This window comes from Festucalex cinctus, chromosome 2 (assembly GCF_051991245.1).
Source record: "Festucalex cinctus isolate MCC-2025b chromosome 2, RoL_Fcin_1.0, whole genome shotgun sequence".
NCBI lineage: Eukaryota > Metazoa > Chordata > Actinopteri > Syngnathiformes > Syngnathidae > Festucalex > Festucalex cinctus.
The window spans coordinates 23,742,983-23,768,979 of record NC_135412.1 but is presented as its reverse complement, the minus strand read 5'-3'; the positions used below and the strand labels follow the sequence as shown (position 1 = coordinate 23,768,979).

At 38.3% G+C, this 25,997-nt stretch overlaps 2 protein-coding genes across 5 annotated transcripts; both read left to right on the top strand.

The window, feature by feature from the left end:
- Positions 1-1,441: 1,441 nt before the first annotated feature.
- cyp27a2 (cytochrome P450 family 27 subfamily A member 2) lies at positions 1,442-13,417 on the top strand. Of its 2 annotated transcripts, XM_077513809.1 has the most exons (9): positions 1,443-1,847; positions 3,639-3,829; positions 4,960-5,159; positions 5,234-5,431; positions 7,390-7,553; positions 10,237-10,403; positions 10,506-10,587; positions 11,734-11,949; positions 12,042-13,417. In XM_077513809.1, exons 1-9 carry the CDS (start codon positions 1,650-1,652, stop codon positions 12,162-12,164), a joined length of 1,539 nt encoding a protein of 512 aa, XP_077369935.1. In that variant the 5' UTR covers positions 1,443-1,649; the 3' UTR covers positions 12,165-13,417. The 2 variants fall into 2 exon arrangements, with proteins under 2 accessions (XP_077369934.1, XP_077369935.1); XM_077513808.1 differs by having other exon boundaries at positions 1,442-1,847; positions 10,237-10,587.
- A 1,068-nt stretch (positions 13,418-14,485) lies between these two features.
- Positions 14,486-25,911, top strand: LOC144014200 (sterol 26-hydroxylase, mitochondrial-like). 3 transcript variants are annotated; one of them, XM_077513811.1, is made up of 8 exons: positions 14,487-15,075; positions 17,454-17,653; positions 17,728-17,925; positions 19,884-20,047; positions 22,731-22,897; positions 23,000-23,081; positions 24,228-24,443; positions 24,536-25,911. In XM_077513811.1, exons 1-8 carry the CDS (start codon positions 15,005-15,007, stop codon positions 24,656-24,658), a joined length of 1,221 nt encoding a protein of 406 aa, XP_077369937.1. In that variant the 5' UTR covers positions 14,487-15,004; the 3' UTR covers positions 24,659-25,911. The 3 variants fall into 3 exon arrangements, with proteins under 3 accessions (XP_077369936.1, XP_077369937.1, XP_077369938.1); XM_077513810.1 differs by having other exon boundaries at positions 14,486-15,075; positions 22,731-23,081; XM_077513812.1 differs by having other exon boundaries at positions 14,487-14,882; positions 22,731-23,081.
- Positions 25,912-25,997: the final 86 nt, after the last annotated feature.

Here is a 25,997-nt window from a genome sequence, read left to right as displayed (position 1 = left end):
TGTGAGCGTTCATCCGCCACATCCGACCTGACTCAACTTTGTGTTTTGTACGTTTTATGAAAACTACCAAGTTGTTCTGAACAATTATGCTCGTTGAATACTAAGTGTACTTAAAAGTCGTTTTGGGCAGGATTCCCTAATTTAAAAAAAAAAAAAAAAAGAAAAAAAAAATCCTTGGAAGCCAGTCTCAAGTGCATCGTCTTGAAGACTTTATGCAGCTGCTTCCCGCTTGTATGATGGGTCATAAAAATGTATCCATGAATGAGAATCTTATCTCAATAAGTTCAATACAAATAAAATGGTAATAGTTGGGTTTAAAAACTCATTGAGACTGTTTGTAAAGGTGTTTGTTGGGAACTTTGTACATGTAATTTCATTCAAATGAGTGCATGTTGTTTTTAAGCAATTTTCTAATGTTTATGGCGTCTACCCTATTAACCATCATTTTATAGTGCATCATTGTGCATGAAGAAGTGGCTCATTGCATTTTATTAAATGCTGTATTAAAAAAAAAAAAGGTTTATGTCATTGTTGTGGCTTTAACATATTACTACAAACTCCCCCACTTTGGAAAATATTTTTTTCCTTCATATTTGTGATTCGCGTATTCTTGGGTTCACATTTTGTATGAGATACAGTTATGTCCTTTTTTTTTTTTTTTTTTAACAAATGTATATGTATGTTTTTCTTCCAACAGTAAGTTTGTCATTGTTTTACCCAAAGTGATTGCAACCTTATTTCTACCTCACAGATGAAGATGTAACCCAATGTATTCATTCATGAACTCAACTCAACTCCTGTATTAACATTCCAGTCTCCGAGGCTGGCTTTTGTCGAAGCCACACAACCATAAATAAACTGTTATTCATCCAATTAGTGAGGTGTTATTTTTTTTTATTTTGTTTGTCTTTTAAAGCCAAAACATTCTGGAAAAAAAAAACCTGGTAATGCAGGCCATCAACCAAAAAAAATAATCTTAAAAAAACAAAACAAATAAGCTGGTACTTTAAGTATGTAAATAAACCTAAGAATCTAAACGTAAAATATATTGAATAAATAATAAAATAAATTGACTAAATGATAAATACAAAAAATAATTGTCTCAGATGTGACAAATATTGTCAGTTTAAATTGTTAATGTGTTCCTGTTATCATTAAGACTTTTTTTTTTGTTATTGTGATTTGTGAACAGCTAAAAAAAAACAAAAAAAAAACGTTGCTGTACAGACGTCACCGGCAAGCGCGAAGGCGCTTCAATCTATTTTTTTTTTTTCCCCCACTCTTAAAGTATCATGCTTTTATATTTTTAGGTTTATTTACGTGGTTACAATTTTAGTACAGAAATTTTGTTCGTTTGAACAATTGTATACTGACAATTTCTGGACAATCCTGTAGCGTGACGTCATCTGCAGGCGACCCGATACAATCTGGCAGACCAATCATATCTGGTACCGACACCGGCATTCAATACGTGTGGTGTGGCTTCTTCTTTCGCGTCCGTGTAATGGAGATTCCTGCGTTGTAGTTGCACATAATGTCCACTGGATGACATTAAACGCAACAGTTTGGCAGCCACATTGACGCCCAAACCCAAACATGCAAACAGCATAGCAGCGGTTCTCGATGCGCGCACACACACGACAAGAAAAATGTCCCGCTTTCCGTCTCGTCTCTTTGCGTTCTACCGACGCGGAGGTTCGGTCGTCCTCTGGACCAGAACGCTCGTCCAAGCCAGGGCCGAAGCCGCCAAACTGAAGAGCATCGATGACTTGGCCGGACCAACTTTGTTCAAAACCCTTTTCTGGTTATTTGTTAAAGGCTATGCGGACAAGAGCCACTTGCTGCAGGTAAGCAGAACCAACGGCCGAACCTTCCGATCCGCTAGCGGGGTCCGGGGTGATGTGATTCGACGGACTGGTTTTAAAACAGCTTCCCGTATGTCTAATTATAATTCAAGGTCATTTTTGCAAGTTACGTCCCGATTTTCAAATTTAATGCTCAGATTTAGATTTAATTATAAACAAATCATTCTCCGTGACGTGGTTTGTTATTCTGTATTAATGAGTTTTTTTCTTCTTCTTTGTTCCAAGTTATTAAATCGAGTGTAGTCTGCACCCTTAATTAAAAACAACACAGTAAATGTGTTGAATTACTTCGACTGCAGTCTTTGTTTATTCAGATGTGCATTTTCTACTTATAAAAATGGGCAGTTTGTATTTATTTATATATATATTTTAAATTATAGACACACTTCCAGTGTGACGTCAAGTTTAAGTGCGCCCCTTGCGGTGGAGGGCAGGGCGTCAATTTGTTTGTTAGCAGCTAGCAAGCTATGATTGCTTGAAAACTTCGATATCCAGCAAGACAAAATTCGGACAGAAACGATTTCATGAATGACAATTGACACCATGAAAGTATTGATCGATGTACTGTTTTCAAGCAAAAACATAATACCTTAAGGTTCCGCTTCCACTTTGCCTTCCAACAAACTCCTTTTTTTTTTTTTTTTTAGCTATCGGCTCCAAACGGCTGGTTTCAATGAGTCGCAGTAAAGTACTGTCCTACTCGGGAAGTTTTTTGTGACACTTGACATATTTCCCACCTTTTAACGAAAATCAAGCTCTCTACATTCATTTGTTATGGGATGTTTGCCCTCCGTGAGGTGCAGCGGAAGCTAAGCAGTGATGTCAGCTGGAAGGGTCTATTTGGAAACCACCACGCCCGATGGGGTGACATTCATTTTCTGCGCTCTTGCAAGCCAACTTACTCACCCGCAGCCTTGCACTGACCTGTTAGCTTGAATTACAGGAATTTTCACGATAGTAGTACCTTGTAATACACAGGTACACCTATGGAAAATAAACTAAAATACCCATCCCTCATTTACTAACAACAAGCAGGGCCAAGAGACCTGAGGCAGCTGAGAGGATGCAGAAGCGAAACAGAATTAACAACAGTTCTGCTCGACAGCTGTCACCAGTTTTTTTTTTGTTTTGTTTTTTTTACAGGTCCAATCTTTTTTTACGCACAATTTTTTTTATGTACATATTCTTTTTAGCATACAATTTTTTTTAGTACGCTTTTTTACAGGTACACATTTTTTTACAGGTCCATTTTTTTCACGTACACATTTTTTTTTTTTCCCAGGTCCAATTTTTTTTACGTACACGATTTTTTTTTCACAGGTCCAATTGTTTTTTACATACACATTTTTTTTACAGGTCAAATTTTTTTACGTCCACAATTTAAAAAAAAAAAATTTTTTACAGCTCCAAATTTTTTTTACGTAAACTTTTTTATTTTTTTTTACAGGTCCAATTTTTTTTAAGTACACATTTTTTTTACAGGTACAAATCTTTTTTTATGCACATTTTTTTTATGTACAGATTTTATTTTATTTTTTACGTACAATTTTTTTTTTACGTAAAATGTTTTTACAGGTCCTTTTTTTTTTTACATACGCATTTTTTTTTAATTTTTTTTTTACAGGTACTATTTTTTTACAGTTACAAATCACGGCTTTTACAGATATAAAATGTATACTTTTTTTCTATAGGTACAATTATTTTTTTTTACAAGTTACTTTTGCACCATATTGACCTCCATATTTTTGCCTTCACCTGACACTTTTTGTCCAGGGTGTCCAGAAGAATCTGTACGGGCCAATCTGGCGCTCCAAGTTCGGCCCATTTGACCTGGTCAATGTGGCCAGTCCGGAGCTCATCTCTCAGGTGATCCGTCAGGAAGGACGCTACCCCGTGCGAGCAGAGCTGCCTCACTGGAAGGAATACCGAGACCTGAGGGGACAAGCGTACGGCCTGCATGTCGAGTGAGTGAACTTGCAGGCTTACCAACGTCAACAACAACAAAATGTTTTGCGTACGTAAAAAGCAATTCTACAATTACGGATACAACTCGCGTGACTTTTGGCAGTGATATTCTGCCGAGCAGTTTTACGTGCCGAAAACCCATGATCCACATGCGCAAAGCCAGTAAACAGCAGGGGGCGCTGTTGAATCAGCGCCATATTGAGAGAGCGTTTGGCCAACTCGTTGAAGAACTACTACGCTGTGATTGGCCAACTGCAGGTCACATTACTTGTTAAAAAATAGTGACCACCCTGGCACAAACCATATACCGTACAGTTTACAGTAGTCTGCTTGCAAGGTTGGAGTAACAAGATGGCCGCCCTGTGACTTCAACGGCTTTGCACGGCCGTGTATGGGCTATCGGCTATTCAGTCATTTATACAGGTCAGTGGGGCGAGGGGAAAATATGGCAGGCGAGGAGCCAAAATGGAGGACCGCTCAAACTTGTACATTTTTTTTTTTTTATTAAAAAATTACAAGTGTAATTCAGCAAAAGATGCCTCTGCCAAATCTAATATCGGGGTTTAAGGAACTGGGCGATAGGAGAAAAAAGGGGGTCTTCAAAGCACATACCATACACTTGTTGTGTGTAACGCTTCATATAATTGGCCATAATGGTCGAGCCAGGAACATAGAAGTGCAACAGCTGCCGCCACTTTTCAATCGTTGTCATGCACATGAAAACAAAAGTAACAAGTAACGAACGACCCTCTGATTTGAAAATGTATCAAGTAAAAACTACAGATACTGTTGTGAAAATGTAATGGATAAAAAGTAAAAAGTATTATAAAAAATAAATACTCTGAATTACAAAGTACTGGAAAAAACTACTAAAGTACAGTAACGAAGTATTTGTACTTCGTTACTTCCCATCTCTGCTAGCTACGTATTTGAGTCTAGTTTTCATTAAGTGAAGTACATTTTAGTCTCGTATTCATTAGTCGATGAAAAATGTATACTAATTTAGTGACAGTCCAAGTTATTGTTTATTAATGAGGGTTTTAGTCTAGTCTAGTTTTTGAAAAATGTGCATTGACGCAATTATTTACGCAATATAAGGGCTGAATGGTGATCTTTTGATGACTTTTAGCAAAGGTCAGGAATGGTACAGGATCCGCAGTGCTCTGAACCCGAAGATGCTGAAGCTGCAGGAAGTGTCCGCCTACGCTTCCATCATCCACCAGGTGGTAGACGATCTCCTTCGCCGCATCGAGTTCCTGCGCAGCTGCAGCCCGGACCGACTTTCTGTTTCCGACGTGACCGGCGAGCTCTACAAGTTTGGCTTTGAAGGTGAGACGGCGACAGCGGTGACAGCGGCGGCGAGGTGCCCCCCCGTTGACGTTCTCCTGAACGCCGTCATGCAGGCATCTCGTCCATTTTGTTTGAGACCAGGCTGGGCTGCCTCCAGGAGGACATTCCCAAAGACACGGAGCGCTTTATCGCCGCCGTCAACGACATGCTGACGCTGTCGGAGACGGTCGTCGTCTTGCCGCGCTGGACACGCCGCGTCCTGCCTTTCTGGGAGCGCTTCGTTCGCGCCTGGGACGACCTCTATAACACCGGTAAACATTGGAAAATGGATTCTCTAAAATATTTACGACTCCAAAAAAATACAAAGCTTTTCAAATGCCACCATAATGATCAACAGTGAAACACAGTGGTGTCTTGTTGACATATATTTAGTCAACAATTCCTCCATAAAAAAGAAGCTTTAAGCTATTTAACTCATTCAATCCCAAAAACATGTAAACACATTTTTTAATACTTTGTCCTTCACTCTCAAAAACGTGTTTACACGTTTTGTTTTGTTTTTTAATGCAAGACCATACAGAAGGCTTTGATGGAGCTTCTGACAGGGAGAGGTGGCTTAAAGCAATGGTAAACGGCTAGCAGAGGGCAGCAGAGTATAAGAGATCAACCAGGACCTTGTTGCAACAAAATCTTTTTGCCAGTGTTTTCACCAGGAATATAATATTGATTAAACTTATTCTAATGCTAATTGCTGCAAAACAAATACAAATACTCCAATTTTTCTTTTAGTAGATTCCATGTTTTAAAGCAATCGAACACAATATTCTGTGGGCCTTGCAAAATCAGTCAAAATCCAGCAAAACAGTCGGGAGCTAAGGGGGTTGCTTCAGTGAAAATGGCTGCGAGTGAATGAGTTAATAGAGGTGTGCCAAAAAAAATTGATTCTCATAAGAATCACATTTAGTACAATTCAGAATAGATTTTATATGTCCTAAAGTCGATTTTATTTAAACTATTTGACACGGTCTTGCCCTTGTTTGTGTACTGAGAATGCTGTTCATGTTGTACCTGTTTTGGCCACTTAGGGGCAGTGTGGTTCCGTGCGTTCTGATACACAGTTAAGTTGTAGCCACATTAGAGAGTAGAAGGAAAGTTATGCCAATAAAAGTAGATTTTATTTTTATTTTTCATACACCGGTGAATAATGATAAGATGCTTCTCTGTTATACATTCCTGAAGCGTTTTGTGTGACTAGCCGATTCTTTTGAAGGTTAAAAGTGTTGCGAGTAGTGCGCTAATTAGCATTAGTGAGTCTGGATTGTGACAATTATTTGTTCATCTATAAAATGAAATCAGAAATCATTTTGAATCGAAAATCGATTCTGAATCAAATCGAATCGCAGACCCAAAAATCTGAATCGAATCAAATCGTGAGACAGTCAAAGAATCCCACCCCTACTATTTAATGGTGCTGCCAGTTGGCTTGCTGTCAAACTTGATATCACATCAACAATAGAGAGAGAGACCGATAATCGGCCAGACCGATTTTCAGCGCCGATATTGGGCATTTTGACGAATATCGTATCGGCGGCCGTTTTCAAAATCTGACAGCCAAGCTAAAACCGTTTGAATTTCAGGGAACTATTTAAGTTTTCAGTTAATGATGGGAACCTTCTGGACCATTTGTTTTTGTTCGATATTAAAGCAAAAAAATGTGAACGTTTAAGATTTTAGGTATTTTTAAAATTTTGGGAAAAAAATATTTACTGTAGAAAATTTAAATATTTAAGTTTCCATTTAACTTTTCAAGATGTGCTAGTAACGTTGGGAGCTCTGTGAACATTTTTTTTTTTAAAATAGAAATTTAAAATTATTGTCTGAGATGAAAAAAAAAAACCCTGTACATTTTGAAAAGTCTGAAAAATTGTTCAATAAGCAATATTGTTATAAGACATTACCACAAAATCCAGATTTTGATTTGTATTTGAAAAAAAATTGATGCCAAAATTCTTATTTTTATGTACTGGAAATATTGGTTTCAAATATCAGTTATCGGCCTCCATGACTACTAATAATCGGCATCGGTATCTGCCCTGAAAAAAAAAAACATATTGGCATATCTCTAATTAAAAAACAACCAAACAACTTTGCCTTAAGAATGGGCCCGCTACACACACATAAAGGGAAACGCCATTGACACATGCTAACACCTAGCATCAAACCAAAAGTTTCGAGTTGAATGATCTCACGATCAATTCTGACGCAATAGCGCAGAAGCTCATTGACCGCAGATTGGCGGATATTCAAGCCCGGACGGAGCGAGGCGAGCTGACGGAAGGCTTGTACCTGACATACTTGCTGTCCTGCGACAAGATAACCCGATCCGAGATCTACATCAGCGTGACCGAGCTGCTGCTGGGCGGAGTCGACACGGTGAGAACACCTCGGCCGCTTTTACCAGACGTTTTCTTGCATATTCGCTGTTAGAGCTGTCAAATGAATCGAGGAATGGGTTATCAAATTAATTGACAACTATTTTAATAATCGAGTAATCGTTTGGAGTCAGTTTTTTTTTTCATTTAAAATTATCCAAATCCTTTGATTTCAGCATATCAGCAGTAATTGATCAGTGATTTCTGTTGTCCTTGATGAAAGCGCTACTGTTTAATCCAAATAAGACATTTGAAAATATCAGTTTTTAACTATTGGAAAACGATACATTAATCACCCCCCCCCCCCCCTCCTTTTTTTAGCACTATATGAACACAAAGTATGAAATAACCACCAATCACTGGTTAATAAACAGTAATCAGGGGAAAAAATGCTTTTGTAATATAATTTAATGCAAAATTAAAATGAATCCGATTAGTCGACTTATCGATTGAATAATCGATGGATTAATCGATTCCAAAAATATTCGATAGTGACTGTTAACATTAAGCCCAATATGGATCTTTTGAGGCCGATGCCGATTACAAATTTGGCAAAACCAGACAACCAATTAATTGGTTAATTGATTTTTTTTTTTAATTATGTAACAAAGAAAATAAAGCTTAATGCTCCTTTAACTTTAAGATATGAATTACAGTTAGAACCTTTGGCTGTTTTACAATATGTTGTTCTATATCTGAAAACTCGCAAAAACAGCCGATATATATGTATATTTTTTATTTTTTTTAATCGATTCTCCAGGGCTCAACTATATTAAATCGTCTTTGTCATATGTTGTAATGTATTGTGTAAAATAAATATTTTTTTTGTCAAAAATTACCAAAAAAAAAAAAAAAAAACAGCCGAAAGTTTGTGCAGAGGAACTATGTTGACATGAGTTGAGGCGCTTCATTTAGTCAAAAGTAGTGCTTTGCTGCCAATCACTACATTGACATGAGTTGAGGAGCTTCATTTCAAGAAAATGTATGCCTTATCTTACCAGTACCATCTTGTGCCATCTTACTGCTAACAGGAGTTGACGTGCTTAATTTAGACAAAAGTAGTGCTTTGCCGCCATCTTGTAGCATCTTTAGGCAACCATAAACCTTTTTGGGGGGTGTCAATTATTCATGTTGTTTTGCTATTTGTGGCAGGACTGAGTCTAGTTATTGTTTTGTATTGTTTAGTCTTAGTGTTGTTTTGTTTTTTCATACAAATCAGTGTTTTTTTTTTTGGTTTTTTTTTTTTAAATGTTTTTGGGGCTCAAATGGATTAATCAGATTTTTCATTCGCTTCAGTAATTTTGGTTTGTACTTGTTGGCCACAATGAGGTCCTCCGATTGGTTGATCTTCTGGAATGTGAACACAAAAGTGGTCCGGCCAGATTCATTTGGTCTTGTGCAGTGTTTTTTTCCTTTTCTTTTTTTTTTGTAACTTTCCATTGTATGACTTTTGTTCCTTGACACCACGAGAGGAGTTGGTTCCTCTTTTCAATCAACTCCAGATGGGAATACAAAAACAATCAAATACATACAATGATTGGTGGTTATTTTGTACTTTTGTGTTCGTGTAGTGATTAATAAAAAGTGGGAATGATGTTGTACTATGTTACCGATTTGGTCATTGTTTTCTAAAGTCAAAACAGATGTTTGTAAATGTCTTATTCTGATTAAACACAGAAGATAATCAGTCATCTTTCTTTAAAGGACTATCATCATTTACTGTTGATAATGCTGAAATCAGGGGATTTGGACAATTTTCCATAAAAAAAAAATATGGTTCAAAACGATTACTCGATTATTAAAATACAGAGAGTCCTCGAGTTGAAGTTCAGAGTTCCGTTCCTACGCTAGCGATGTAACCCGAATTTCGACTAAAGTCAAATTTCCCCATTAGTCAATATTTACATCAAAATAATTTGCATAGAAAATCCAAAATATATGAAAAAAAAGATGCTGTACTTACCATTACTACTTAGAGATGGATGGAAAAGAAGCGGGGGGCTTGATGTGAGGAAAAAAAAAAAAGAGGGCAAAAAAGCCAAAGATACTCCCCCATGTGCACAAGTGCTCGCTAAATAGCGGACGAGGGGAAAACACTGGGGCCAAAATGGCAGCCGAGGAGCTAAAATGGCCAAAATAGCCGTTGTAAAGTCGAAACGCCTTAGGTCGAAAGAAGCAAGGGACGGGAGTGGGGGTGGGTCTGATTAGAGGACGAAAAAGCCAAAATACTCCCACAAGCGCTAGCATTAGCTAAGCGCTAAATAGTGGACGAGGGGAAAACACTGCGGACGAAATGGCGGACCGGGCTAACCGTTGTAAAGTCGAAACGACTTAGGTCGAGTGCGCCTTAACTTGAGGACTCCCCGTAGTTGTCGATTAATTAGGTAATCGATTAACTTGTTGATGAATCGATTAACTTTGACAGTCCTATTTCCAACCAAATTTGAAAGAACCGCAACATGAAGAAAGACAAATGTCCTGTTTGTCCTGTCTTTGTGAGCAAAGATGTCAAAAAATATTTTTTTATTTTCCGCTGAGGGAAGTCAAACTTGTTGCGCCTGCAAGCAGCTGCTTGAATCTTGATGAATTCCCGCGTTCAGGCTGGGACTTGTTTGTCTTGCTCGCCTCTCTCGACGACGACATTTTTGTCCAAACCCATTGATGCGGTCATGTGACGTTGTCAGACCTCCAACACGCTGTCCTGGGCCTTGTACCACCTGGCGAGGGACCCGCGGGCACAGGATCGACTGTACGGCGAGGTGAGCGCCACGTGCGCCGGCAAACGGCAGCCCGACATGGATGACCTGAAAGCGATGCCCTACTTAAAGGCCGTCATCAAGGAGACGTTACGGTGCGCTGCGCTTTCACAAATATTTGGACCCGGCCCGGCCCGGATTCCAAAGCACACCACACGTTTTTTTTCCCTTCTCTCCTATCTGTGCTTTGCCTCCAGCTTGTATCCTGTTGTCCCTGGCAACGGACGCTTTGTTACCGAAAATGAGGTCATCGTGGACAACTACTGGTTCCCAAAGAAGGTACGGACACGTCGAGGCAGGGGTCGCCTCGAGGTTTCTTTCCTTACAAGGAGGAAGTTCTTGCCTTGGTCTCGTAAAATGTGGGAGGAGTGTACGTTAATGGACGGCCCCATATATTAATTATATAAAATTGCCAAAATTAAAAATGAATGAATAATTAAACAAATAAATAACTGATGTCAAAATAGAATTGAAAAATTAAAACACAAAAAAATAAATAAATGTACCGGTAAATTAAAAACAACAATATGTACATATATCCATAAATAAATAAAAACTGATATTAAAAATATAATTGAAAAATTAATGCACAAAAAATAAATACAAATGTAAATTAAAAACACCAATATATACATATATCTATAAATAAATACATAAATACATAAATAAAAACTGATATAAAAATATAATTGAAAAATTAAAAGACAAAAAATAAATATAAATGTAAATTTAAAAGAACAATATATACATGTAATCTAAATCCATAAATAAAAGTAAAAATAAATAAAAACTGATATAAAAATAGAACTGAAAAATTAAAACACAAAAAAATAAATATAAATGTAAATTAAAAACAGCAAAATATAGATATAGGCATAATTAAATAAAAGTAAAAATAAATTTAAAAAAACTAATATAATAATATAACTGAAAAATTAAAATACAAAAATAAATGTAAATTAAAAACAATATATACATATATCATAAATAAGACATAAAAGTAAAAAGAAATACATAAAAACTGATATAAAAATATAATTGAAAAATTAAAACAGAAAAAATACATATAAATGTAAATTAGAAACAACAATATATACATATATCATAAATAATAAATAAAAGTAAAAATAAAGAACTGCCACCAAGTGGCCGAGATGTATACCCCAAAATGAGCAGCACAATGTTTTTTGAATTGAGGCAAAAAACAAAAAACGTTTGAATTCTTTATTTTCTATTTTATTAAATAAAATATCATAGAGTGCTATTTTATTCAATTTTTTTGCTGGGTGAGGCTGGAAAAGATTTATGGCATTTCCAAAATGAGAAAGCACGACAGAAAATGTTTGTAAGGACAAATTGAAATTGCAGTCAGATGCTTTCACGTGAAAGAAAAACCTGCTCCTTTTTTTTTTTTGCCGCCTGCAGACTCAGTTCCACCTGTGCCACTACGCGGTGAGCCGCGACTCGACCCAGTTCGCCCGTGCCGACGCGTTCGTGCCCGAGCGATGGCTCCGCGGCGGCCGGGCGACGCCGGGCCTGTTCCGCCACCACCCGTACAGCTTCATCCCCTTCGGCGTGGGCGTGCGAGGCTGCGTGGGCAAGCGAGTGGCAGAGATGGAGATGCACTTTGCTCTGTGCAGGGTAAGCGGCGCCGTCCGTCTTTTTTGGGCTGGTGAGTGGAATCTTTCACGTGGCTCAAGAATGCTGACTTGTGTTGTGTTGCGGGCCGGCAGCTGATGCAGCACTACGAGGTCCGGCCGGGGGGAAACGACGACGACGGCGCTCCCATCCAGGCCAAAACGCGGACGCTGCTCATTCCCGCAAAGCCCATCCATCTTCGTTTCCTGCAGCGCTGAGCCTGAGGAAACCAAACTGGAAAAGTCAACAGAGAAGAAGATGGCACTTAAGACAACACAATTATTTGATCAAGTTTTCTTGTTAATACATTCTCTTCAATTCAAGCTTATTTAAGATGAGTGCAATTGTGAAGCACCTTTGATGACTCAACTCAATACCCACATAACAAAGATACAAGATAACATACTGTAGTACTTTTCACGAGAATATATTTTAACACACAAAACAAAATTGTTTGTGAGACTGGCACGAAATGCTACACTTGTTTAAACCTTGACTTCTGGCACAAAATCAAAATGACTGATTTCATTTGGGTATTTTGTAAGTTGTTTTTTCTAACCTTTATTGTTGATTCAAATGGCTTAAAGAGATAGTTGACTCATTGAGCCATTTTCAGCAGTAAAAAGTGAATATTTTGTCTATAATTAATGTGGTAACTTCATTATTTTTCATGTACAGTGAATATTGACTACCTTTAAAAAGTCATTTTTCAACTTGCTGTCGACTGATGATGACATCACCTGTGCTAACGACCAATCATGGCTCAGTTTACTGGCCAAACCCAGAAAACAGGTGAGCCATAACTGGCCGTCACCTACTTCCTCAGCACAGGTGATGTCATCATCAGTCGACAGCAAGTAGAAAAATTACTTTTAAAAGGTATTAATCGTACATGAAAAACAATGAAGTTATCAAATTCATTCTGGACAAAATATTCACTTTTCACTGCTGAAAATTGTTCAATGAGTCAAGTATCCCTTTAAACATGCTTTACTGTCAATTACAGTGTTCCCTCGTTTTCCGCTGGGGTTAGGTTCCAAAAAATACCCGCAATAAATGAAATCCGCGAAGTTGTTAGCTTTATGTTTTACAACTCTTATAAATGTTTTAAGGCTCTAAAATCCCCGACCGCACAATTTATACACTTTTCTCATTGAGGCATTTACATGTTCTCACATTTCTCTCTTGTTCAAACATTGACAATGTTCAAACCTTCCATAAATTTTATAAAATGGGTATATTACTGTAAAAAAAATATGCAAAATTGCACTTAAAAAAAAATCCGCGATACAGCGAGACCGCGAAAAGTGAAGCGCGTTATAGCGAGGGAAGACTGTATAAAACACCCATTTCTTAGACACAGCAAAAATGAAAAATTGCACACAAAACAGATTCTCTCTTTTATTACCTTGCATATTGTTTGTACTGAGGAAAATAAATCAATGAATAAACATCAATGTAAGTACTGTTACCATGTATTTTACTTCCTATGGATGTGTATCACGTTCACCTCGGGGGGGTCCTGATTTTCTAAATTTTTGGAGGTGCTTTGTGTTTTTGTGTATTTTCTGTTTTATTTAATTTTTTTTTTTTTTATATATTTTTCTGTCATTAAATAAATTCTGAAAAAAAGAAATAAAATCAGTAAAACAGCCCCCCAAAAAATCTGAAAAACAGAAACACGGAAAAAACATTCAGAAATACAGAAAGAAATATCCATCCATCCATCCATCCATTTTCTTGACCGCTTATTCCTCACAAGCGTCGCGGGGGGTGCTGGCGCCTATCTCAGCTGGCTCTGGGCAGTAGGCAGGGTACACCCTAGACTGGTTGCCAACCAATCGCAGGGCACACAGAGACGAACAACCACCCACACTCACAAGCACACCTAGGGACAATTCGGAGCGCCCAATTAACCTGCCATGCATGTCTTTGGAATGTGGGAGGAGACCGGAGTACCCGGAGAAGACCCACGCGGGCACGGGGAGAACATGCAAACTCCACCCAGGAAGGTCCGAGCCTGGACTCGAACCCGAGTCCTCAGAACTGGGAGGCGGACGTGCTAACCACTCGTGCCACCCAATATTTGTTTCTGTTTTTTTTAATTGTTTTTTTCTGTCATTAAATAAATTCCAAAAAACACACACACACAAAAGAAATTCAGTAAAACAGCCAAAAAATATTCTGAAAAACAGAGGGAAAATACTCCGTAACATGGAAAAAGTATTCAAAAATCCAGAACGAAATATATTAAAATAAAACAGGAAAAAATATTCAAAGAAACATAAAAATATTCAGAAATACTGAATTGTTTTTAAACAAAAACATTTTTAAAAAATGTTTGATAAAAGACATTTTAAAAATTACTAAAAAAAAAAAAAAAAACTAGCGAATATTATTCCCAACTAATTTTACCTGGAATGAAAGTAGCTGCAGAGTTATTCATTTATTTATTTATTTATAAGAGGGGTGATTTTTGTTTTATCGGGTGGTTTGTTTCGATTCCCCACCTGTAGGTGGCGCGAATGACCTGCAAAAGTGCACAGTGTAACAGGCGATGCGCGTGCACGAGCTTCTCTGCCTGCCACCTTCATGGCAAGCACGACATCCCGCGTCCGTTCGTCGGTCCGTCCATCCGGGCTCGGGTCCAGCTCCACATTTGGCCTGCCGACCTTCCCGCCGCCGCGGTTCTCTTCTCCGCCGTCCAGTATTTGAAGCGGCTGCCGTCATGGAGGACTAGTCCCATCCGGTTCCATCGACACGGGAGACGTGCGTCGTCGTCTTGCTCCACCACGCCGACGGACGGAACACACCCTGTCGGGCTGGGTTTGGTGTTCATGGCATAGTCGGGGCTGGGGGCTACGGTGCCCCCCCCACCTCTGCGGTCATGAAGACGACGCGGGGGTGGCGCGTCACCCCGGTCGGAGCTGATGATGGTGAGTCCTGTCCGTCGACTTTCACACCACCTGCTGTCTAACGACGGATGCTTCGAGGACATTCATGAGTTCGGGATTGAAATGAGGTCATTCTAGGATGGAGGTCGATCCGGGTTTCCCGGATGGCCGCATCGCGGTCGATGAGTTCGTTGGGAGAAGGCGCGTGGCTCAACGGATGGATCGCTAGTGCAACGTGAGGCACAAACATGGCGAGGTTGACGTCTCCCAGTGGTCCGTGAAAGCAGCGCCAACCATTTGACGCCTGAAAGCCATTAATCCGCTTCATATCAAACACGAGGCCCAAGCATAGACAAATATGATACACAGAATTACCCACGAGGAAATCTATCCGTATTTTCTAAAAAGCAGCATTTATTCGATATCGGCTGAAGTCCCATGTACTGTACTAGCTTCTTGTCCTTGTCAGTAAGACGTATCAAATGCAGCACACTAGTAACACAACAGGCCCACCGAAGTAGAATGACTGTTGAGTTGAGATAATGCTACTATTGGCATGCAGTTGTCAGCTATTGCAAAGGTTTGCCTCACTGAGTCACTAGTAACATGTTCTACTAATGCACATAATGTCACGCCATGTCACATAGATGTCATGTCATAAAGTAGTAATGGGGCAAAAAAACGTCACTAGTGACAATCTAGTGCTCTTAAAAGGAAAGTCAACCTTAATTAACTCATTCACTGCCTTTGACAAGTATACTTGTCAATTGTATTTTTTAGAGCGGTGCTAAATGGGGGCGAATCTGAGCATGCTCCACTGTAAATATCAAACTTGGAAACAACTTTACTGATGCCCAACCACCGGTAGATGACATCATTGCCCCATTTTATAGGAAATAAACACAGTTTCAGAGTCCATGGGAGAAATGGCTGTATTTTGGCAAACCTACATTTTTCTGCTGTCAATTATAAAAGAACGGGACGGGACAAAAAGTAGGGAGTCTATTCTGTTATTTGGTAGATTCGGTTTATATATAATTATTGAATGGAATATCATGTGAGTATTGGAAATGTAAAAATTTTCTATAATGACTGGCAGTGAATGAGTTTACTTGACAATAATATGTTATATGTGACCTCACTAGCCTAAACATGACATTCTGATTAATATTACATTTGTGGTATATGAGTTATGCAGCAAAATCCAGCCGTTTTTATCCATCTCAAGGGGGCGGCCATTTTGCCACTTGCTGTCGACTGAAGATGACGTCACACTTGCTGAGGCTCTGGCTATGACCAATCACAGCTCACCTGTTTTCTGAAGCTGAGCTGTGATTGGATGTTACCAGAGACCTGAGAAACAAGTGGCAAAATGGCCGCCTTGTGAAAAAAAACTGCTTGATTTTGCTGGTTAACTAATAGTCCACTCACACAAAATTAACCAGAATACCCTATTTAGGCTAGTGGGGCTACATAGACATATTTTTGTCAAAAAATGTTTTGGATTTGACTACTTTTAAAAGCAAGTAAGCTGACTCCGCCCCCCTTTCTTCCTCGGAAATTATGTGCTTCAAAAAGTCAAAACATAAAATATGTTTTAAATTGTTAAAAACTGAAGATATAATCCACATTTTTCATAGAAACTTATTCAAAAGTGAGTCAGTTGCTCAACAGATAAAAATGTCTTCCACAAGTCAAAGTACTCGTTGAAGAACTACTACGCTGTGATTGGCCAACTGCAGGTCACATTACTTGTTAAAAAATAGTGACCACCCTGGCACAAACCATATACCGTACAGTTTACAGTAGTCTGCTTGCAAGGTTGGAGTAACAAGATGGCCGCCCTGTGACTTCAACGGCTTTGCACGGCCGTGTATGGGCTATCGGCTATTCAGTCATTTATACAGGTCAGTGGGGCGAGGGGAAAATATGGCAGGCGAGGAGCCAAAATGGAGGACCGCTCAAACTTGTACATTTTTTTTTTTTTATTAAAAAATTACAAGTGTAATTCAGCAAAAGATGCCTCTGCCAAATCTAATATCGGGGTTTAAGGAACTGGGCGATAGGAGAAAAAAGGGGGTCTTCAAAGCACATACCATACACTTGTTGTGTGTAACGCTTCATATAATTGGCCATAATGGTCGAGCCAGGAACATAGAAGTGCAACAGCTGCCGCCACTTTTCAATCGTTGTCATGCACATGAAAACAAAAGTAACAAGTAACGAACGACCCTCTGATTTGAAAATGTATCAAGTAAAAACTACAGATACTGTTGTGAAAATGTAATGGATAAAAAGTAAAAAGTATTATAAAAAATAAATACTCTGAATTACAAAGTACTGGAAAAAACTACTAAAGTACAGTAACGAAGTATTTGTACTTCGTTACTTCCCATCTCTGCTAGCTACGTATTTGAGTCTAGTTTTCATTAAGTGAAGTACATTTTAGTCTCGTATTCATTAGTCGATGAAAAATGTATACTAATTTAGTGACAGTCCAAGTTATTGTTTATTAATGAGGGTTTTAGTCTAGTCTAGTTTTTGAAAAATGTGCATTGACGCAATTATTTACGCAATATAAGGGCTGAATGGTGATCTTTTGATGACTTTTAGCAAAGGTCAGGAATGGTACAGGATCCGCAGTGCTCTGAACCCGAAGATGCTGAAGCTGCAGGAAGTGTCCGCCTACGCTTCCATCATCCACCAGGTGGTAGACGATCTCCTTCGCCGCATCGAGTTCCTGCGCAGCTGCAGCCCGGACCGACTTTCTGTTTCCGACGTGACCGGCGAGCTCTACAAGTTTGGCTTTGAAGGTGAGACGGCGACAGCGGTGACAGCGGCGGCGAGGTGCCCCCCCGTTGACGTTCTCCTGAACGCCGTCATGCAGGCATCTCGTCCATTTTGTTTGAGACCAGGCTGGGCTGCCTCCAGGAGGACATTCCCAAAGACACGGAGCGCTTTATCGCCGCCGTCAACGACATGCTGACGCTGTCGGAGACGGTCGTCGTCTTGCCGCGCTGGACACGCCGCGTCCTGCCTTTCTGGGAGCGCTTCGTTCGCGCCTGGGACGACCTCTATAACACCGGTAAACATTGGAAAATGGATTCTCTAAAATATTTACGACTCCAAAAAAATACAAAGCTTTTCAAATGCCACCATAATGATCAACAGTGAAACACAGTGGTGTCTTGTTGACATATATTTAGTCAACAATTCCTCCATAAAAAAGAAGCTTTAAGCTATTTAACTCATTCAATCCCAAAAACATGTAAACACATTTTTTAATACTTTGTCCTTCACTCTCAAAAACGTGTTTACACGTTTTGTTTTGTTTTTTAATGCAAGACCATACAGAAGGCTTTGATGGAGCTTCTGACAGGGAGAGGTGGCTTAAAGCAATGGTAAACGGCTAGCAGAGGGCAGCAGAGTATAAGAGATCAACCAGGACCTTGTTGCAACAAAATCTTTTTGCCAGTGTTTTCACCAGGAATATAATATTGATTAAACTTATTCTAATGCTAATTGCTGCAAAACAAATACAAATACTCCAATTTTTCTTTTAGTAGATTCCATGTTTTAAAGCAATCGAACACAATATTCTGTGGGCCTTGCAAAATCAGTCAAAATCCAGCAAAACAGTCGGGAGCTAAGGGGGTTGCTTCAGTGAAAATGGCTGCGAGTGAATGAGTTAATAGAGGTGTGCCAAAAAAAATTGATTCTCATAAGAATCACATTTAGTACAATTCAGAATAGATTTTATATGTCCTAAAGTCGATTTTATTTAAACTATTTGACACGGTCTTGCCCTTGTTTGTGTACTGAGAATGCTGTTCATGTTGTACCTGTTTTGGCCACTTAGGGGCAGTGTGGTTCCGTGCGTTCTGATACACAGTTAAGTTGTAGCCACATTAGAGAGTAGAAGGAAAGTTATGCCAATAAAAGTAGATTTTATTTTTATTTTTCATACACCGGTGAATAATGATAAGATGCTTCTCTGTTATACATTCCTGAAGCGTTTTGTGTGACTAGCCGATTCTTTTGAAGGTTAAAAGTGTTGCGAGTAGTGCGCTAATTAGCATTAGTGAGTCTGGATTGTGACAATTATTTGTTCATCTATAAAATGAAATCAGAAATCATTTTGAATCGAAAATCGATTCTGAATCAAATCGAATCGCAGACCCAAAAATCTGAATCGAATCAAATCGTGAGACAGTCAAAGAATCCCACCCCTACTATTTAATGGTGCTGCCAGTTGGCTTGCTGTCAAACTTGATATCACATCAACAATAGAGAGAGAGACCGATAATCGGCCAGACCGATTTTCAGCGCCGATATTGGGCATTTTGACGAATATCGTATCGGCGGCCGTTTTCAAAATCTGACAGCCAAGCTAAAACCGTTTGAATTTCAGGGAACTATTTAAGTTTTCAGTTAATGATGGGAACCTTCTGGACCATTTGTTTTTGTTCGATATTAAAGCAAAAAAATGTGAACGTTTAAGATTTTAGGTATTTTTAAAATTTTGGGAAAAAAATATTTACTGTAGAAAATTTAAATATTTAAGTTTCCATTTAACTTTTCAAGATGTGCTAGTAACGTTGGGAGCTCTGTGAACATTTTTTTTTTTAAAATAGAAATTTAAAATTATTGTCTGAGATGAAAAAAAAAAACCCTGTACATTTTGAAAAGTCTGAAAAATTGTTCAATAAGCAATATTGTTATAAGACATTACCACAAAATCCAGATTTTGATTTGTATTTGAAAAAAAATTGATGCCAAAATTCTTATTTTTATGTACTGGAAATATTGGTTTCAAATATCAGTTATCGGCCTCCATGACTACTAATAATCGGCATCGGTATCTGCCCTGAAAAAAAAAAACATATTGGCATATCTCTAATTAAAAAACAACCAAACAACTTTGCCTTAAGAATGGGCCCGCTACACACACATAAAGGGAAACGCCATTGACACATGCTAACACCTAGCATCAAACCAAAAGTTTCGAGTTGAATGATCTCACGATCAATTCTGACGCAATAGCGCAGAAGCTCATTGACCGCAGATTGGCGGATATTCAAGCCCGGACGGAGCGAGGCGAGCTGACGGAAGGCTTGTACCTGACATACTTGCTGTCCTGCGACAAGATAACCCGATCCGAGATCTACATCAGCGTGACCGAGCTGCTGCTGGGCGGAGTCGACACGGTGAGAACACCTCGGCCGCTTTTACCAGACGTTTTCTTGCATATTCGCTGTTAGAGCTGTCAAATGAATCGAGGAATGGGTTATCAAATTAATTGACAACTATTTTAATAATCGAGTAATCGTTTGGAGTCAGTTTTTTTTTTCATTTAAAATTATCCAAATCCTTTGATTTCAGCATATCAGCAGTAATTGATCAGTGATTTCTGTTGTCCTTGATGAAAGCGCTACTGTTTAATCCAAATAAGACATTTGAAAATATCAGTTTTTAACTATTGGAAAACGATACATTAATCACCCCCCCCCCCCCCTCCTTTTTTTAGCACTATATGAACACAAAGTATGAAATAACCACCAATCACTGGTTAATAAACAGTAATCAGGGGAAAAAATGCTTTTGTAATATAATTTAATGCAAAATTAAAATGAATCCGATTAGTCGACTTATCGATTGAATAATCGATGGATTAATCGATTCCAAAAATATTCGATAGTGACTGTTAACATTAAGCCCAATATGGATCTTTTGAGGCCGATGCCGATTACAAATTTGGCAAAACCAGACAACCAATTAATTGGTTAATTGATTTTTTTTTTTAATTATGTAACAAAGAAAATAAAGCTTAATGCTCCTTTAACTTTAAGATATGAATTACAGTTAGAACCTTTGGCTGTTTTACAATATGTTGTTCTATATCTGAAAACTCGCAAAAACAGCCGATATATATGTATATTTTTTATTTTTTTTAATCGATTCTCCAGGGCTCAACTATATTAAATCGTCTTTGTCATATGTTGTAATGTATTGTGTAAAATAAATATTTTTTTTGTCAAAAATTACCAAAAAAAAAAAAAAAAAACAGCCGAAAGTTTGTGCAGAGGAACTATGTTGACATGAGTTGAGGCGCTTCATTTAGTCAAAAGTAGTGCTTTGCTGCCAATCACTACATTGACATGAGTTGAGGAGCTTCATTTCAAGAAAATGTATGCCTTATCTTACCAGTACCATCTTGTGCCATCTTACTGCTAACAGGAGTTGACGTGCTTAATTTAGACAAAAGTAGTGCTTTGCCGCCATCTTGTAGCATCTTTAGGCAACCATAAACCTTTTTGGGGGGTGTCAATTATTCATGTTGTTTTGCTATTTGTGGCAGGACTGAGTCTAGTTATTGTTTTGTATTGTTTAGTCTTAGTGTTGTTTTGTTTTTTCATACAAATCAGTGTTTTTTTTTTTGGTTTTTTTTTTTTAAATGTTTTTGGGGCTCAAATGGATTAATCAGATTTTTCATTCGCTTCAGTAATTTTGGTTTGTACTTGTTGGCCACAATGAGGTCCTCCGATTGGTTGATCTTCTGGAATGTGAACACAAAAGTGGTCCGGCCAGATTCATTTGGTCTTGTGCAGTGTTTTTTTCCTTTTCTTTTTTTTTTGTAACTTTCCATTGTATGACTTTTGTTCCTTGACACCACGAGAGGAGTTGGTTCCTCTTTTCAATCAACTCCAGATGGGAATACAAAAACAATCAAATACATACAATGATTGGTGGTTATTTTGTACTTTTGTGTTCGTGTAGTGATTAATAAAAAGTGGGAATGATGTTGTACTATGTTACCGATTTGGTCATTGTTTTCTAAAGTCAAAACAGATGTTTGTAAATGTCTTATTCTGATTAAACACAGAAGATAATCAGTCATCTTTCTTTAAAGGACTATCATCATTTACTGTTGATAATGCTGAAATCAGGGGATTTGGACAATTTTCCATAAAAAAAAAATATGGTTCAAAACGATTACTCGATTATTAAAATACAGAGAGTCCTCGAGTTGAAGTTCAGAGTTCCGTTCCTACGCTAGCGATGTAACCCGAATTTCGACTAAAGTCAAATTTCCCCATTAGTCAATATTTACATCAAAATAATTTGCATAGAAAATCCAAAATATATGAAAAAAAAGATGCTGTACTTACCATTACTACTTAGAGATGGATGGAAAAGAAGCGGGGGGCTTGATGTGAGGAAAAAAAAAAAAGAGGGCAAAAAAGCCAAAGATACTCCCCCATGTGCACAAGTGCTCGCTAAATAGCGGACGAGGGGAAAACACTGGGGCCAAAATGGCAGCCGAGGAGCTAAAATGGCCAAAATAGCCGTTGTAAAGTCGAAACGCCTTAGGTCGAAAGAAGCAAGGGACGGGAGTGGGGGTGGGTCTGATTAGAGGACGAAAAAGCCAAAATACTCCCACAAGCGCTAGCATTAGCTAAGCGCTAAATAGTGGACGAGGGGAAAACACTGCGGACGAAATGGCGGACCGGGCTAACCGTTGTAAAGTCGAAACGACTTAGGTCGAGTGCGCCTTAACTTGAGGACTCCCCGTAGTTGTCGATTAATTAGGTAATCGATTAACTTGTTGATGAATCGATTAACTTTGACAGTCCTATTTCCAACCAAATTTGAAAGAACCGCAACATGAAGAAAGACAAATGTCCTGTTTGTCCTGTCTTTGTGAGCAAAGATGTCAAAAAATATTTTTTTATTTTCCGCTGAGGGAAGTCAAACTTGTTGCGCCTGCAAGCAGCTGCTTGAATCTTGATGAATTCCCGCGTTCAGGCTGGGACTTGTTTGTCTTGCTCGCCTCTCTCGACGACGACATTTTTGTCCAAACCCATTGATGCGGTCATGTGACGTTGTCAGACCTCCAACACGCTGTCCTGGGCCTTGTACCACCTGGCGAGGGACCCGCGGGCACAGGATCGACTGTACGGCGAGGTGAGCGCCACGTGCGCCGGCAAACGGCAGCCCGACATGGATGACCTGAAAGCGATGCCCTACTTAAAGGCCGTCATCAAGGAGACGTTACGGTGCGCTGCGCTTTCACAAATATTTGGACCCGGCCCGGCCCGGATTCCAAAGCACACCACACGTTTTTTTTCCCTTCTCTCCTATCTGTGCTTTGCCTCCAGCTTGTATCCTGTTGTCCCTGGCAACGGACGCTTTGTTACCGAAAATGAGGTCATCGTGGACAACTACTGGTTCCCAAAGAAGGTACGGACACGTCGAGGCAGGGGTCGCCTCGAGGTTTCTTTCCTTACAAGGAGGAAGTTCTTGCCTTGGTCTCGTAAAATGTGGGAGGAGTGTACGTTAATGGACGGCCCCATATATTAATTATATAAAATTGCCAAAATTAAAAATGAATGAATAATTAAACAAATAAATAACTGATGTCAAAATAGAATTGAAAAATTAAAACACAAAAAAATAAATAAATGTACCGGTAAATTAAAAACAACAATATGTACATATATCCATAAATAAATAAAAACTGATATTAAAAATATAATTGAAAAATTAATGCACAAAAAATAAATACAAATGTAAATTAAAAACACCAATATATACATATATCTATAAATAAATACATAAATACATAAATAAAAACTGATATAAAAATATAATTGAAAAATTAAAAGACAAAAAATAAATATAAATGTAAATTTAAAAGAACAATATATACATGTAATCTAAATCCATAAATAAAAGTAAAAATAAATAAAAACTGATATAAAAATAGAACTGAAAAATTAAAACACAAAAAAATAAATATAAATGTAAATTAAAAACAGCAAAATATAGATATAGGCATAATTAAATAAAAGTAAAAATAAATTTAAAAAAACTAATATAATAATATAACTGAAAAATTAAAATACAAAAATAAATGTAAATTAAAAACAATATATACATATATCATAAATAAGACATAAAAGTAAAAAGAAATACATAAAAACTGATATAAAAATATAATTGAAAAATTAAAACAGAAAAAATACATATAAATGTAAATTAGAAACAACAATATATACATATATCATAAATAATAAATAAAAGTAAAAATAAAGAACTGCCACCAAGTGGCCGAGATGTATACCCCAAAATGAGCAGCACAATGTTTTTTGAATTGAGGCAAAAAACAAAAAACGTTTGAATTCTTTATTTTCTATTTTATTAAATAAAATATCATAGAGTGCTATTTTATTCAATTTTTTTGCTGGGTGAGGCTGGAAAAGATTTATGGCATTTCCAAAATGAGAAAGCACGACAGAAAATGTTTGTAAGGACAAATTGAAATTGCAGTCAGATGCTTTCACGTGAAAGAAAAACCTGCTCCTTTTTTTTTTTTGCCGCCTGCAGACTCAGTTCCACCTGTGCCACTACGCGGTGAGCCGCGACTCGACCCAGTTCGCCCGTGCCGACGCGTTCGTGCCCGAGCGATGGCTCCGCGGCGGCCGGGCGACGCCGGGCCTGTTCCGCCACCACCCGTACAGCTTCATCCCCTTCGGCGTGGGCGTGCGAGGCTGCGTGGGCAAGCGAGTGGCAGAGATGGAGATGCACTTTGCTCTGTGCAGGGTAAGCGGCGCCGTCCGTCTTTTTTGGGCTGGTGAGTGGAATCTTTCACGTGGCTCAAGAATGCTGACTTGTGTTGTGTTGCGGGCCGGCAGCTGATGCAGCACTACGAGGTCCGGCCGGGGGGAAACGACGACGACGGCGCTCCCATCCAGGCCAAAACGCGGACGCTGCTCATTCCCGCAAAGCCCATCCATCTTCGTTTCCTGCAGCGCTGAGCCTGAGGAAACCAAACTGGAAAAGTCAACAGAGAAGAAGATGGCACTTAAGACAACACAATTATTTGATCAAGTTTTCTTGTTAATACATTCTCTTCAATTCAAGCTTATTTAAGATGAGTGCAATTGTGAAGCACCTTTGATGACTCAACTCAATACCCACATAACAAAGATACAAGATAACATACTGTAGTACTTTTCACGAGAATATATTTTAACACACAAAACAAAATTGTTTGTGAGACTGGCACGAAATGCTACACTTGTTTAAACCTTGACTTCTGGCACAAAATCAAAATGACTGATTTCATTTGGGTATTTTGTAAGTTGTTTTTTCTAACCTTTATTGTTGATTCAAATGGCTTAAAGAGATAGTTGACTCATTGAGCCATTTTCAGCAGTAAAAAGTGAATATTTTGTCTATAATTAATGTGGTAACTTCATTATTTTTCATGTACAGTGAATATTGACTACCTTTAAAAAGTCATTTTTCAACTTGCTGTCGACTGATGATGACATCACCTGTGCTAACGACCAATCATGGCTCAGTTTACTGGCCAAACCCAGAAAACAGGTGAGCCATAACTGGCCGTCACCTACTTCCTCAGCACAGGTGATGTCATCATCAGTCGACAGCAAGTAGAAAAATTACTTTTAAAAGGTATTAATCGTACATGAAAAACAATGAAGTTATCAAATTCATTCTGGACAAAATATTCACTTTTCACTGCTGAAAATTGTTCAATGAGTCAAGTATCCCTTTAAACATGCTTTACTGTCAATTACAGTGTTCCCTCGTTTTCCGCTGGGGTTAGGTTCCAAAAAATACCCGCAATAAATGAAATCCGCGAAGTTGTTAGCTTTATGTTTTACAACTCTTATAAATGTTTTAAGGCTCTAAAATCCCCGACCGCACAATTTATACACTTTTCTCATTGAGGCATTTACATGTTCTCACATTTCTCTCTTGTTCAAACATTGACAATGTTCAAACCTTCCATAAATTTTATAAAATGGGTATATTACTGTAAAAAAAATATGCAAAATTGCACTTAAAAAAAAATCCGCGATACAGCGAGACCGCGAAAAGTGAAGCGCGTTATAGCGAGGGAAGACTGTATAAAACACCCATTTCTTAGACACAGCAAAAATGAAAAATTGCACACAAAACAGATTCTCTCTTTTATTACCTTGCATATTGTTTGTACTGAGGAAAATAAATCAATGAATAAACATCAATGTAAGTACTGTTACCATGTATTTTACTTCCTATGGATGTGTATCACGTTCACCTCGGGGGGGTCCTGATTTTCTAAATTTTTGGAGGTGCTTTGTGTTT